Here is a 15,854-nt window from a genome sequence, read left to right as displayed (position 1 = left end):
AGGGGCGCTTGGCGGCCACAGGAAATAACTCAGGGCGGGAGGATGGGGAGCTTGGCGGGCTGCATGCAGCCCATGTGTTTGAGACCCCTGCTGTATGGGAAATACCTGGCAACTAGCCGCTCCGCGGGGGGGGGAGGCTGCTCACCCCGCCCCCTCCTGCACCCGGGGAATGCCTGGCACCTGCTTTGATTTCCCCTTGCCGCGCCATGCCGGGGGCAAGGTCCCCCAGGTGTGAGCAAGTCCTGTGGGGGATGGGGGGGTGCAGTCCCTGGGGCAGTGGGAATTCCTAGCTTGGACAGAGTCCCCCCCCCCGGCATCACGGAAACCCCACCTCCAGGATCTCCTTCCCTCCCGCAGGCTGGCGGTTTCCCCTCACTGTCCTGCCTGCGGCCTCCCCAGCCCAGAGTCGGGGTGCCTGGGGCCCTGGTGGGCAGGGAGGGGAGAGCTTGTCCTTGGAGCTGGGGGGAGCTGCCCCCAGGCAGGGGCAGGGAGCCACTTCACTGTGGGAGCTGGGCACAGAGCTTGGCTGCAGCTGGGAGACTCAGGCGGGGAGCACCATCTACCCTGTGTCTGCCTGCCAGTTGGGGGGACTCTCCCTCTGCCCCTGCTGCGCTGGTGCTGGGGGGTGCCTGGGCTGGGGGGACAGGGTGTTTTAGTACAAGCTGGTTCTGCTTCCTAGGCTCAGGTGAGAGGTGTGGGGTTGAACCATGGTTCCTGGTGAGTCGTCCTGGCAGATCCGGTCCCTCGCTGGGCAGCCCCCGGGCACCAGGCAGCCCCCAGGCACCAGGCTCTGTTACACATAGGATAGTCGGGGGCAGCGCCCGTCGTGCTGTTACACGGGGGACTGGGAAATCCGGCTCGGCCTTGGAGCCAAGTGGCCCTGGGGCCTGGCAGGTCAATAAACTTTCTCTGTGCTAAGAAAAAAAAAACAACTAGCCACATGCCAGCAGCCCTGCCTTTGAGGTATGGAGAACACACCACCTTCACTCTGGCTGGTTGTTTCTTGGCCCAGGAGTCCTGCTTCCCATACTTTCCTCTGTATGAGGCTCCACTTTGCCTGCGGTGATGTGTCCTTTTCCGAGGGCTCCTTCATGCATCCGGGGTGAACAGTGTCGGTATAAACAGCAGCAACCAGCTGGGTTTGGCGTGGCAGGTAGAATGGCAGCTGTGCACTGGAGTGTAATGTTGTTATAAAAACTAGAGATGGAAAAGACCTAGGAGTTCGCCCAGTCCATCTCCCCGGTCCAGGGTGGAGGTGCAGTGGAGCCATTTCAGTGCCACAGAGCATGCTTTGTGAGGTTTCTGTGGACAGAGGCTCACACAGAGGTACATAGCCACAGGTTTGGTAGCTTCAGCAATGCGCGAAGTGTGCTAGCCAGAGCACTCGGACACGTCAGAACCCAGAAGTCTCATGTGCTAAGGCTTCACTTGGAATGTCGCCGTATTCAAGATGGAGAAGATCTGTTTGGTCACCTGTAGCCCCAGGGCTGCCCAGAGGATGCAGGGGGCCTGAGGCAAAGCAATTTTGGGGGCTCCTTCCATAAAAAAACCTTGCAATACTATAGAATTCTGTTTTCTCGTGGGGGCCCCTGTGGGGCCCAGGGCCTGGGAAAATTGCCCCACTTCCCCCCCCCCCCCCCGCTTGGGCAGCCCTGTGTAGACCCTCCCCTTTGCCCCCTTTGGTAGCTGGAATCCAGCTACTCCCTTGCAGAACATGGACCTTAGCTGGATTCAGCCATCCTCTTGCAGAACAACGCAATGCATGCGTCTTAGAGAGCCAGCCTCACCCTTTCAAAAGGTGGCTCATTTGTGACAATATCAGAATTTTCAGTATTTAAACTCTTGTGATTGGTCAGCTGAGTCACATGGTATTTTTTCTGTCCTTCAGTTGGATAAGGGCACAGATTCTCCTGTGTGCAAAAGAATTTGAGATTTGGTTTGAATGACTCCTCCTGAGGGTGACGTCGGCGGGGGCATGCCCAACAGTGAATACAAACTGGAGTGGGTGGTGGGGCATCATTTTTCAGTAGCATTGGCCCAGTCCTGCTTTAATCCTGCTTCGGCACTGGCCCCCAAATAATCCAGTCTTGGCAGGAATCCCCTTGTCACCGAGCCCTCTCCCTGCTGTGCGGCGGGGAATGGCGACCATCAACCATTTAGAATCATAGAAGATTAGGGTTGGAAGGTGTCACGGAGTGTGGGGGAGTCCGGCCCTGCGCCCCTCTTCCTGGGACCCACAGTGACTCTCAGCCAGCCAGTAAAACAGAAGGTTTATTGGACCACAGGAATGCAGGTTACAGCAGAGCTTGTAGGCACAGCCAGGACCCCTCAATCAAGCCCTCTGGGGTCCAGGAAGCTTAGCCCCCTGAATTCCAACCACCCAGCCCAAAACCGAAACTAAACTCCTCCCCCTCCAGCAGGCCGATTCCTTTGTCCAGCTTCCCGGGCCAAGGTGCTAACCCCCTCCCCTCTACCTGGCTCAGGTTACAGGCTTAAAGATCCTGTCCCTCACCTAAAGACATCCCCAGCTCTCCCATCCCCCATACAGACAGTCCCTACTCCATCACAGAAGGGAACTCAGCATGTCATCTAGTCCAACCCCCTGCTCAAAGCAGGACCAACCCCAACTAAATCATCCCAGTCAGGGCTTTGTCAAGCCTGACCTTAAAAACCTCTAAGGATGGAGATTCCACCACCTCCCTAGGGAACCCATTCCAGTGCTTCACCACCCTCCTAGTGAAATACTGTTTCCTAATATCCAACCTAGACCTCCCCCACTGCAACTTGAGACCATTGCTCCTTGTTCTGTCATCTGCCACCACTGAGAACAGCCAAGCTCCATCCTCTTTGGAATCCCCCTTCAGGTAGTTGAAGGCTGCCATCAAATCCCTCCTCATTCTTCTCTTCTGCAGACTAAATAACCACAGTTCCCTTAGCCTCTCCTCATAAATCTTTATTGTGCTCCAGGGAGTTCTCTCCCTAGGCTGATTGATCCTTCTTTTTCTGCCTCATTATCGGAGGTGATTTACATTTCGGGCCGAGACATTTGGCTTTAATTCGAACTAGGACAAACAAGAGCTGGTTGCTGGTCATCAGCCTGAGTTGTTTCCCTTAATGCTGGTGAAAGGTCATGGGTTGACTGTCCCAGTGACTGAGCGTATGCAGTTGTAGGACAAGCATTCCACACTTCCTTGTTGTCATAACCATGTCATAACATTTTTTCCCAGATCTGGACCTTAGCATCCAAAATATGGGTGTTAGCATGAAAACCTCCAAGCTTAGTTACCAGCTTGGACCTGGTATTGCTGCCACCAGCTAGGAATTATACAGTGCCTAGCTCACTGTGGTCTCCCCAAAACCTTCCTTGGGGGACCCCCAGACTCAAATGCCTTGAGTCTTACAACAAAGGGAAATAATCCCCTCCCCTTGTTTCCTTGTTACTTCCTCCCAGGCTCCCCTCCCTGGACGACCCTAGGAGATTCCCTGCTTCCAGTCCTGGAAACACAAGTACCGAGAGATCTAATCTCTCTTCCTCCTCACCCAGAGGGTATGCAAAGTCAGGCTTAGTAAATCTAACACAAAGAGATTTTCCCCCTGACTTCTTCCTCCCACCAATTCCCTGGTGAGCTGCAGACTCAATTCCCTGGAGTCCCCACTAAAGAAAAAAACTTCAACAGGTCTTAAAAAGAAAGCTTTATATAAAAAGAATGAAAAAAGGACATAAAAGGATCTCTGTACCCAGGTGACAATATACAGGGTCAATTGCTTAAGAAAAAAAGTGAATAAACAGCCTTATTTCAAAAGAATACAATTTAACGCATTTCAGCAACTACACACATGTAAATACAAAAGAAAACAATATAAACCTATTGTCTTACTATCCTTGTACTTACAACTTGGAAACAGAAGATTAGAAAGCCTGGAGATAGAAAAATCTCAGAGCCGAGAGGGTCACCGAACCAAGACAACAAAGAACTCACACCCAAACTTCCCTCCACCCAGATCTGAAAAAGTCTTGTTTCCTGATTGGTCCTCTGGTCAGGTGTTTGGTTCCCTGTGTTAACCCTTTACAGGTAAAAGAACATTAACCCTTAGCTATCTGTTTATGACATGTGTGCTTCAGCTTCACCCTGGATGGACTGCTATAGGGTCACTTGGTCTCCAGGGCCTCTCTGGGATTGTCAGTGTCTTAAATTTAGTAAGGCTTTTTACACAATCATTCATGACATTCTCATAAGCAAACTAGGAAAATGTGATCTAGGTGAAATTACTATGATGTGGGTACACAACTGGTTGGAAGACTGTTCTCAAAGAGTAGTGGTCAGTGGTTCACTGTCAAACTGAGAGGGCGTGTCTTGTGAGGACTGACAGGGGTCTGTCCTGGGTCTGGTACTATTTAATATTTTCATGACTGATTTGGATAACGCAGTGGAGAGTAGGTTTATAAAATCTGCAGATGACACCTCGCCGGGAGAGGTTGCATAAACTTTGATGGACAGGATGAGAATTCGAAACAACCTTGACAAATTGAAGAATTGGTCTGAAGTCACCAAGATGAAATTCAGTAAACACAGGTGCAAAGTGCCGTACTTACAAAGAAAACATCAAATGCACAACTCCAAACTGGGCAGTACTGGCTAGGAGGTCATATTGCTGCAAAGGGCTGGGGAGTTATAGTGGGTCACAAATTGCGTATGAGCCAACATTGTGATGCAGTTGTGAAAAAGGCTAATATACTTCTGGGGCGTATTAACAGAAATGTCACATGTAAGACATGGGAGGTAATTGTCCCGCTCTGCTCGGCACTGGGGAGGCCTCAGCTGGAGCACTGTGTCTAGTCCTGGGTGCAACACTTTAAGAAAGAAGTGGACAAATTGGAGAGAGTCCAGAGAAGAGCAACAGAAATGATCCAGGGTTTAGAAAACCTGACCTGTGAGGAAAGGTTAAAAAAAAGGACATCATTTGCCTTGAGAAAAGATGACTGAGTGGGAGACTTGATAACAATCTTCAACTATGTAAAGGGCTGTTCTAGAGAAGGCGGTGAACAATTGTTCTCTGTGTCCACTGAAGGCAGGACAAGAAATAATGGACTTAATCTGCACCAAGGGACGTTTAGCTTAGACTTCAGGAGGAAACTTGCTAACTCTCAGGGGAGTTAAGCTCTGGAACAGGCTTCCAAGGGGGGCTGTGGAATCGGGTGGCTCTAGGCATTTTGCTGCCTCTAGCACAGCAGGCAGGCTGCCTTCAGCGGCTTGCCTGCGGAGGGTCCTCTGAAACCGCAGGACCAGTGGACCCTCCGCAGGCAAGCCGCCGAGGGCAGCCCGCCTGCCGCCCCCGGGGCGCCGGCAGAGCGCTTCCCATGACTTGCCGCCCCAGGCACGCGCTTGGAGCGCTGGGGCCTGGAACCGCCCCTGTGTGGAATCCCCATCATAGGAGGTTTTTAAGAACAGGCTGGACAAACTCCTAGTCTGGGTTTACTTGGTCCTGTCTCAGTGCAGGGGGCTGTGTTAGATAACCTCTCAAAGTCCCTTGCAGCCCTGCCTTTCTGTGGTTCTATGAAAACACTTCCCCCTGGTGTCCTGGGAAAACATTTCCTCTTGGGCAGCTGCTTTGTGAGTTAGCTGCTACCCTCCACCCCAGAGGTGGCTGCATGTCATTAGTCTAGGTTGGTGAACCATTTTGAGATGAAAGAGATTGTTCATCTGTGTGTGCTTCCTGGTTCTGCCAGGCCCCATCATAAGAAATCAAGACAGCTGTGACTCACAATCGACTTTGGCATTGCGGGGGTTTGTTATAAAGGGGAGCTGCAAAGATTTTGTTCAGGGGAAAAATCTCACTGAGGGCCAGGTGGTAAAGCCCATGATCTGGCAAGCAGCTGCTGACACAGATAATGCCCGTCAAGGACATGAGAGTATTTGTGTGTGACACTGCTCACCCATGCCAGTAAAGGGCTCACAACCTAGCTCATAGTGATGGGTGCATGATGTTCAGATCTGCAGACCCACCTGAACAGTGCACACTGCTTTATTATTGTAGGGCTGCTGACGAAGGCACAACGGTGCACGCTGCTTTGTCATGCTAGGGTTGCTTGCAAGGGCTGGGCTGTGATCCGTTCGTAGGGGTGATTGCAAGAGCATAGCTGTCCGCACTGCCTTGTTATTGTAGGGTTGCTTGTGAGCGCCAGGCCGTGCCCATTGGCTTGTTTATTGTAGGGTTGCTGAGGAAGGCTGGGAAATGCACCATTTTGTCCTTCCGCATAAAACCCCAAATCCAAAGCCGTAGCCGGGGGCTTGGGCTGGACTGATTAAAAAGAAGAGGGGTGAAAATCAAGGTTGGGAGGATCACAGTGGGTCAGGCTTTCGGCTGTAGTTTCCCAGCACAGGAAGGATCCGGCCTGGGGCAGGTGGAGAGGGTGGGGGGAGCTAGGTGTGTAGGTCCAAGGTGGAAAGTAATGAGCAGATCAGAAAGCCCAGGGTGGGGGAGATCTGATCCTGTATGAACAAGAGTGCTGCAGAGCAGCCATCAGGTCACACCGGCCTGGCAGCCCCCGGAACGGCGAGTGTAGCAGATGACGACTGCACCTATATCTCTGCCCACCTCTGTAATGCCGTGTGCTGGAGGGTGCAGGCCCAGCTGGCTTGCGCCGCTCCCGCTCAGGAGCCCCATGCTGAGTGTCGGGTCAGGTTGCAGCCCAGGCCCCGAGGCAGAGGGAGCCAGGACCTTTACACTGTATAGCTGAAGCAAGCAGGGCCGGGAAGCCACAGTGTTTCTGGGCTACGGACGCAGCAGCATCTCAAGGGAGTGGCGCCCTGCCGGCTGAGTGAGCCCACGTCATGCCCGCTTGCCCCGACAGGCCCGTGTGGAGCACACGCCTGCTTCCCAGGCTGGCCTGCACATGCCGCCGTCCCAGGCTCCTGGCGCTGGGCGGAATTGCGGAGCATCTCACCGGTGGGCTGAAGTGCAGGCCTGGGGGTGAGGGTTTGAATTCCTACCGGTAAACATGGCACAGGAGCAGGATTCCTGCTTCAGGGGGAACTCCAGGGCTCTCCTGTATGCTGGTTTCCCCTCCCCACTCATGCTGGATGCCCTCTCCCTTCCCTGCCCTTCCACCATCCCACCCCATCTCATGTGCTTTTTCCCTGCCTCTCCCCCACTGGCCCCAGGCCAGGTTTCCCACCCCCCATGCTGAGCTCTCCCCCCTAAGTCAATTCATATGATGTGGGGGTCCTGAGCCCTGGGGTGATTGCTGAGAGCCCAGCTGTCTTTTGCTGTCCTGTCCACTGCCTTGCGCCAAGCCGGAGCCATGCAGCCTGAGCCAGGGTTGTTCCTTCTTCATTCATTCACCTGTGTCTTTGTCCCTGCAGGAGAGTGATGCTGAGCTCTTAGCAGCGCCGTGCCCCTCAGGATGTCAGGAATCCCGGAGACCCTGACCCGTCTGCGGGGGAGCTCACTCCGGAGCCTGGGTGGGACCCTGGACCCCACCATGGTGTCAGTGCCAATCGACATGGAGAAGGAGGAAGTGAGGATCCTCAAAGTGTGTTTTCACAGCAACAGCTTCAACATGGGGAAGAACTTCAAGCTGGTGAAATGCTCTGTCTTGACGGAGATCCGGGTAAGTAGGGTGGGATGCAGGGTCGTGACAGAGATCTGGATCAGCACGGCAGGATGCAGTGTCGTGATGGAGATCTGGGTCAGTGGGGCGAGACGCAGTATTGTGATGGAGATCTGGGTCAGCGGGGCAGGATGCATTGTTGTGATGGAGATCTGGGTCAGCGGGGCAAAATGCAGTGTTGCGATGGAGATCCGGGTAAGCAAGGCGGAATGCAGTGTTGCGACAGAGATCTGGGTCAGTAGGGCAGGATGCAGTGTTGTGATGGAGATCTGGGTCAGCAGAGTGGGATGCAGTGTTGCGATGGAGATCTGGGTCAGTAGGGCAGGATGCAGTGTTGTGATGGAGATCTGGGTCAGCAGAGTGGGATGCAGTGTTGCGATGGAGATCTGGGTCAGTGGGGCGGGTTGCAGTGTTGTGATGGAGATCTTGGTCAGCGAGGCGGGATGCAGTGTTGCGACGGAGATCTGGGTCAATGGGGCGGGATGCAGTGTTGTGATGGAGATCTGGGTCAATGGGGCGGGATGCAGTGTTGCAACGGAGATCTGGGTCAGTGGGGTGGGATGCAGTGTTGCGACGGAGATCTGGGTCAGTGGGGCGGAATGCAGTGTTGTGATGGAGATCTGGGTCAGTGGGGCAGGATGCAGTGTTGTGATGGAGATCTGGGTCAATGGGGCGGGATGCAGTGTTGTGATGGAGATCTGGGTCAGTGGGGCGGGATGCAGTGTTGTGATGGAGATCTGGGTCAATGGGGCGGGATGCAGCGTTGTGACGGAGATCTGGGTCAGTGGGGCGGGATGCAGTGTTGCGACGGAGATCTGGGTTAGTGGGGCGGAATGCAGTGTTGTGATGGAGATCTGGGTCAGTGGGGTGGGATGCAGTGTTGTGATGGAGATCTGGGTCAATGGGGTGGGATGCAGTGTTGCGACGGAAATCTGGATCAGTGGGGCGGAATGCAGTGTTGGGACAGAGATCTGGGTCAGCGGGGCGGGATGCAGTGTTGTGACGGAGATCCAGGTCAGCGGAGTGGGATGCAGTGTTGCGATGGAGATCTGGGTCAGTGGGGTGGGATGCAGTGTTGTGACAGATCTGGGTCAGCGTGCGGAAGCTCCCTCACCTGGATTTTCTCAAGCATGGCCCTGGTACACACTGCTGTGCCCTGTTAAGGGCACTGCACTGTTGTTACTTGATGTAACAGACGGTGGCTGCATATACACAGGCAGCCTGGATTGAACCTGGGACCTTCAGTCCCAAAGCCAGAGGCTTCGGCCACTTGGGCTAAAGAAGCAACTTGCTGCAGCCTGAGCCACAGGCTGGTCTAGTTACTGAGGCCAGACACTGGCGGGAGACCGGCTCACGCATGGAGCGGTGTATTGCACGGAGGCTGCGTGTGCAATAGGGCAGAATGTCCCCCATGGTCTCTTCACTTGATTGGCATCCGAGTCGGCTCCCTGGCTGATGGCCCTGGTGAGACTGCAGCTATGGCGTGTTCCGCTGGGAACATGTGGTGTGGGCAGCCAGGAGCCAGGCCTGGTTCCTTTCTTGTGGTGCAGTGGGTGGTGGTGTGTGCCACTCTGGAGTGAGTCACTGAGATTCTGCTGGGCTTTCGGTTCCCTTTTTAGGGCTGTTCTGGAAGAGAGCTGTCATGCCAGGGCCAGTCATGTAGCCATTCTAGGGGATGCTGGGGCTGGGGCACCGCTTGGGCATGTCCTTGTCCTCTGCGCCGCAGACACATCCTTCGTATTGCTCCGGAGGGATTAACGCTTGGTGTCCTTTGCTGGTGCCAGCTCTAAGGCCGGGGTGCAGCCAAGGTGCTAGGCTGGGTGAGGAGTGTGGAGACACGGCTGTGGCCAGGTCTGTGGCGTTAACTCTTTCCCTGCTAAAGCCTGCTGGGAGGCAGCATTGGGAAGCGTTGTGCCCTGTGTCCCCAGCAGCGCTGAAGTGGCTGAGGCAGAAAAGCCAAGCGATCACAGGCTTGTCACTGGACCCCGTGGCTGCTGGCTGGTTTACCAAGACAGGAAATTGTGACGGAGCCGAGCTCAAACCCAGGCTGCAAGTCCGAGGCCTTAGGGACGTACAGTAGAACCTCAGCCTTACAAGCACCGGAGGAATTGGGAATCTCAGCATTATGAATTGACCAGTCAAACACACACCCCATCTGCAACCACAGTACACAATGAGGCAGCAACACAGACCCAAACCAAGCAAATCCAGGACAGTCCTCTGTTAAACCTAAACCACTAATGAGAAAAGGGAACATTTAAAAAAAAAAAAGAAGGAAGGAAGCTGTTTCTTTGCTTGTTTCCTTTAAATTAAGATGGTTAAAAGCAGCATTTTTCTTCTGCACAGTAAAGTTTCAAAGCTGCACTATGTCAATGTTCAGTTGTAAACTTTCGAAAGAACCAGGTTTGTTCAGAGTTACGAACATTTTGGAATTACAAACACCCTCCCTTCCTGCAGTGTCTCTAACGCTGAGGTTCTACTGTAGTTCATGGGACTATAGTGTCTTTGGCGGGGTTTTGGGCTCAGCTGCTGCCTGAATGTGTTTGTGTACTTCCAGTTCCAGAAGGGGGTGGCGGTGGCTGACTGGTCAGTTTGTAACTGGGGTTGGTCACTCTGAGGTGCTACTGGAGTTGGGTGGCTGACCTGTCCCTCTGCTGCTACGGCACATTGCTAGTTTTCACATGCTTGCTCCATCAAAGCCAGTGCGGGTCCATCTACCCAAGCTGGTGATCACATCTCCCAGCTGCAGGGTAGATGGACCCTCAGAGCCTGGGGAGCCATGTGGCTGAGAAATCCTGTCTTGACTCCTCAGCCACAGGGCTCACTGGCCTCTGAGGGTCCATCTGCCTCTGGACCGCTAAGGACCATGGACCTCTGAGGACCATCTGCCTCTCCCGTGCTGGTAACGCAGTGCACCAAGGCAGCTTTGGTAGAAGGTGGACCTGTTGGGGAGGCAGGGCTGCAGAGTCGGGGGTGGGGATCGTGAGCTGAGCACTCTCCTGTCCCTTTGAAGTCCATGGGAGCTTCAGGGGCTCAGCACCTCTGCGAATGAGGCGAATAGCCCCATAGAAGTCAGTGGAAGCTGCGGGTGCTCAGACCTGCTGCTGATCGGGCTGTTAGTGCTTCCTGCTTAGTTTGACTCCACAGGGGGCTTTGCCCCAGAGCCGCTTTGCAGACCCCCAGAGCCAGAGCTGACCCCGCATCTCATCCCTCGTGGTGTTGGGACATGCTGGGAATTCCATGACCTGGGCCCCCTTAGGCAACCTGGGCTGTGCAGCTGTGCTTAATACCGGCCCTGGAGGCCTCTTCTGCTTGATCTCCAGGTCAGCAGTTCAAATCCTGCCGTGGGTCAGCAGCGAGTGGCAGTCGCTGTTGTGATGTCTCCACCCACTGACTAGCCTCTCCTCGGCAGTCTGGGCAAAGCCTGGCTAAATCAGGAAGATGGAGCTCAGCTCTCCAGATGAGGCAGGTGGGTGAAACTGGCTATTCTGTACCTGTCCTGCCATCGGTTCCCTAGGGCTGTGAGCCCGTCAGTCAGAAATCCATTTAACGCTCCCACTAGCCCACTTCCTGACTGAGAGGGACAGTTGAGGCATTTGTAGATCTTTGAGCTCATAGCGAGCAGTGGCCCAGGATTGATGATGATTATTTATCTCTGCCCAGTGTCCTGGCCACTTCCCAAACGCTGAGGCTTTGTCTACACTGCCAATTGAATGACAAAACTTTCGTTGCTCACAGGTGCTTTTAAAAAGTTTTGCTGCAGCAAGTGGCCATGTAAATGGCTCGTGGTCGGGAGGAGCGTTCTCCTGTCGACAACACGAACCCCGCTCGTAGGGGGTGGAAGGGTTTTGTCGGCAAACTGCCCGACTTCAGCGACACAGCCGTGTGGCCAAAAGCCGTGTAGTGTGGACAAAGCCAAGGCTCCATCCCTGCTCTGAGGGGCTCTCAGGCTGAGGACAGAGACCAGCAGGATGACAATAGGCAATTTACATACAATTGCGATGCAGTCTCACAAGCTGCCCTGTGGCAGCCGGGCAGGGGCTGGCTTTCAGAAGGACGTACTCTGGGCAGGGTGGGGGCCTGGCAAATGAGCAGAGAGTCGTGCGGAGCACAGGGACTGTGTGGAAGAAGGCAGGGGGGTGACTGTGTACCGGGGCGGGCGAGATTGGGGGCATTGGCCGAGTTGGGGGGATAGGCAGCAGTGTGAAGCTTGGCTCGAGAGAGGCTGCTTGGGGAAGAGAAACGTTCCCACATCTCGTGTGGAGATGAGGCCAAGAAGCCCAGATTGAGCTAGAGTAATATATGCGGTTATTGGCTGTTTGGCCAGTGGTGGAAGCAGCTGCCTGTTGGAATAGATGAGGATTGGCCTAATACAAACAGAGAGGGTGAGAGCATCTGAGATCTCTTGGCCTTTTGAGGGCCCTCAGGGTGATCCCCAGCCCCGCCGTTCATGGGTGGGTTTCCCCTGGTGCTGGCACAGAGTGACCATTGTGTTGCTCCCTCGTCTCCGAGCTGCTCTGTCTGCTGTGCACACTTAGCACGGCACCTCGGCATCGTTAGCTCTCCCCAGGCCTCACCACCGCCAGCCCGAAGGAGCAGACCCAGCGTGGGGCCCTGGGGAACCAGGAGATGATCCTGGAAGGCAGCGAGACACAGATTCTGCTTCTGAGAGAGGCTTGTCCCATTACGACGGGAGTGGGGGACCCCATCAGTCTGGGTGTTCCCCGATGATCACAGCTGCAATGCCAGGGTGTTACAGGGTGGTCTGGCCCCTTTAACAGTCGTGGAGGTGGGGCAGGGATGAGCCCTGGGGCCAAGGATGGCTCCTAATGTGTCTCTGTTCCCAAGAGGAGAGAGATCAGCAGGGAAAAAGCTGCCTCTGCCCTCCCCCAGCCCAGGAAGGGGAAGAGAAGTTGGTGTGAGGCTGCAGCCCCAGACCACAGGAAGGAGGGTGGTTGGACGCCTGCCACTGTGAGATGAAGGGCTGGGACTGTGGGGCTAGACAGTCTGCAGTTAGTCAGGTACTGAATAAATAAGACTCCACGAAAGGGGAATCTTATTGCTAGGATGCTAGTCCTAATGTCAATTATTGCAAAGCACCTGGGAGGGAAACTGAGGCAGAGCTGCTGTAGCGCCATCCCTGGCCATGAAGGGGTGCCCTGGAGGCAGCAGCCTGGCCATGCAGGGTCTGGAGAGAGCTGACTCCCAGCCTGTTTAGGTGTTTATGGAGGAGGGCTGGGCCATTGACTTGACCTTAGAACTGGCGTGGTTGGCGGTGACGATCAGGACACATTGGGGGAACATCCTCCACTTAGCAGAGCAGCTGCAATGTGCTGTGCCTCCAGGGGGCACCATCTGGGTCAGCCCCTGGGCAGCACCTCGTAACAATCCCATCTAGAGATGACCAACCCACGGCTTGGTCCTCATCCCACAGGAAAGGGCAGAGGCTCTGAGACGTGGGAGGACAAGGACATTCTGCAGGGCTGTCGGTGGCTAGACAAAGAGATTATGTGACTTGCCAGCGAGAGGTTCACACAGCTGGCTGTGGATCCCGGGAGTCCTGGTGCACGGTCCTGTATATTAACAACAAGGCAACAAGCTGTGGTTACACCTCAGGTGTCCTGACCTTCAGCCTGTCGCTCTAATCCGCCGTCCTGCTGCCTTCCTGCTCTTGAGATAGGCCCCAGGAGACCTGACTCCCAGGCCACTGCTCGGGCCAGCAGCCTGCACACTGAGCTGTGGGCTCTGGTGTCCTGCACGGGGAGAGGATACAGGAGTCTTTTAAAAAAAGAGCTGCTGGCGCAGTGAAAAACGTTACCAGCTTCATCCTCCCACAAGCAGACCCGGGAGACTGGCCGGGAGAAATGTAGCAAGCCAGAAAGCAGCAGGGTGTGTTGAATCCAGGGAACAGAGTGTTGTTGGAAGGGGCTGGTGCGTAGCACAGGACGTACTTGGGAACACAAACGCAGAGGCTGCTGTGCTTTCCCTGGAAAACAGAGGCCGCAGTGAGCCCTGGGGGACTGGAGAACAGGCGCCTTCAAATGAAAAAACCAGGGGGATGGAGAGAAAGAGAGGAAAATCTCTGCAGATGTTCCAGCTGCTGGGAAACAGGGAGTCTGAACTGTCACACTGTTGACTGCTCTGTCAGTGGCTGATCTGGGACCGGGTTCTCTGCCCACGCCCCTGAGATTCAGCCTGGCTCCAGTGTTCCCAGCTGGTGTGGGAGGGGAACCAGGCCTCTGGATTTTCCTTCTTCCCCAGGATCCGCCAGGTAGCTCGAACGAGGCCTTTCGAGGCTGGGGGTTGCCGGTGAACCGTTCAGTGAGGGTGTGGTTGCACCGCATTGTAAACCTGGGCTAGTGGATTGGGTGTTTCTCAGGCCACACTGCCAGGGCTTACAATTGCTGGACCCTGGTCCAGGCATGCTGGAACGGGGGAGGCCATGGTCCCCCCACTTTTTAGCATGGGCGTAGTTTAGCGGGCAGGGGGCTCCTTTGCCCCCTCCAACTGCAAGCTTTGGGCAGGTGCGGAGTGACACCGGCAGGGGCTGAGCTTTGTGGCAAGGGAGGTGCGAAGCAGAGCCCCCGCCAGTGTTTGCCAGCCTCTTCCCCATAGGGGGACTGAGTGGGCCTTAGACGCTCCCTCAGCATGAGTCGCTGCCCCTCTCTATAGCCTGACCCCTGTCCCTCCTCTTCCCCCCCGAGGCCCCGCCTAGGCCATGGTAAGAGCTGCCCTGGGAGCCCGGGGGGAGCTCCAAACCCTCCATCTGCACTGGTCAGCGTGCCCCGAGGGGGCAGGGACGTGAGCCGGGGCCACTTTCTGGTATCCTGGCCTCCTGCTCAGGGCAGGTGGAGGATCCAGGAATCCCCACAGCGGCCCCAACTCCCTGGGAGGCTCTTACAATGGCCTGGCTGGGGGCAGGGCTTCGGGAGGAAGAGGAGGAGTAGGGGTCAGGGCTCTGGAGAGGTGCAGGGCCTCATGGCTCCCGCCCCCTTCTACCGAGGTTCTGGCACTCCTGCCACAGTCTCACAGCCATGCGAATGCGTCCACACTATGCTACACTGACCTTCTGACTCGGCTCTGCAGCTCGAGTTGCGTCCACACTGCAAAATGACAAGGCTTGGGCTTGGACCCGAGTCACAGCGGGACTCAGGCTCTGAACCTGAGGATCTGGGTCCTGAGCTTGCTGATTTGTGGGTGGACACCAAGAGGGCTTGAGGTCAAATCTGAGTCAGAGCCCAGCACTCGGAGGGTGAAACTTCCCCCAGCACAAGGGTGACCAGGTGTCCGGTTTTCAACAGGCTCACCTGATTGATCACCAGGATCACTTGGTGGCTCCGGTCAGCACCGCTGACCGGGCAGTCGTCTGGCTGGCTGGCGGCTCCGCTCTGCCAGGCTGGCAGGCTCCCTGTTAGCCTCCTTGCCGCGTGGCTCCCGGGAAGCAGCCGGCATGTCCCCCCTCCGGCTCCTACGCGTAGGGGCAACCAGGGGGCTCTGTATGCTGCCTCTGAGCCAAGCACCACCCCTGCAACTCCCATTGGCTGGGAACCACGGCCTGCCTGCGTCTCCCCGTAGGAGCTGGGGGTTGGGGGTGGGGACGTGCAGCTGCTTCTGGAAGCTGCTTGAGATAAGTGTCGTTCGGAGCCTGCATCTCTTACCCCTTCCTGGCCCCCAACCGCCTGTCCCAGCCCTGATCCCCCTCTTCCTACCAGTAAGATAGCTTTCCTGGGGGGCTGGGGGCATGATGGAAGGCTGGGAAGCCAGCCTTGTAGGCGAGTTACTGAGGGGGTTGATGCGTTTGCCACCGTCCTTCGACTTTCTCGGCCACTCAGACCTTGTGTCTGCTTGCAGCACAACTTTTCAGCCAGCTCAAGCATGCTCTAAGAACCGGTTAAACCAGGCAGCCTTCGAGAAGCTGATAAGGCAGAAGAGGTTCGGTCTGAACTGGTTTAATGCCCGTGTGAATGCATGGCTCCTCCCAGAGCGTGCCAGAGGCCTTGCGAAACCTCCCAGGATGCACTGCTTCTGGGAGCAGAACCAACGCTGGTGGAATATGTGCCCGGGAGGCACTCCAGCTGAATTCCCAATTGGATGCAAGTGCATTGCGAATTCAGTGCCACTGCTCCCATTGCAATGCACTGCATCCCTCCTGTAACGCACCAGGCTCTGGGTGGCTGTTATGGCCATGACAGCAGGAAACCCCCCAGAAGTGGGATGACCCTGTTTCACTCAGCGAGCGTGG

General features: G+C 55.5%; 1 protein-coding gene across 7 annotated transcripts in view; it reads left to right on the top strand.

Moving 5' to 3' along the window:
• Positions 1-15,854, top strand: part of PTK2B (protein tyrosine kinase 2 beta) — a 122,521-nt gene that overhangs the window by 63,931 nt on the left and 42,736 nt on the right. For all 7 annotated transcript variants that reach the window (XM_030555118.1, XM_030555116.1, XM_030555120.1 and 4 more), the window contains exon 2: positions 7,365-7,612. In XM_030555118.1, the coding sequence (XP_030410978.1) occupies positions 7,406-7,612 (207 nt within the window). In that variant the 5' untranslated portion in view covers positions 7,365-7,405. The remainder of the gene's footprint in view (positions 1-7,364; positions 7,613-15,854) is intronic.

This window comes from Gopherus evgoodei, chromosome 3 (genome assembly GCF_007399415.2).
Source record: "Gopherus evgoodei ecotype Sinaloan lineage chromosome 3, rGopEvg1_v1.p, whole genome shotgun sequence".
NCBI classification, from domain to species: Eukaryota; Metazoa; Chordata; order Testudines; family Testudinidae; genus Gopherus; species Gopherus evgoodei.
This window is presented reverse-complemented; position numbering and strand designations above follow the sequence as displayed.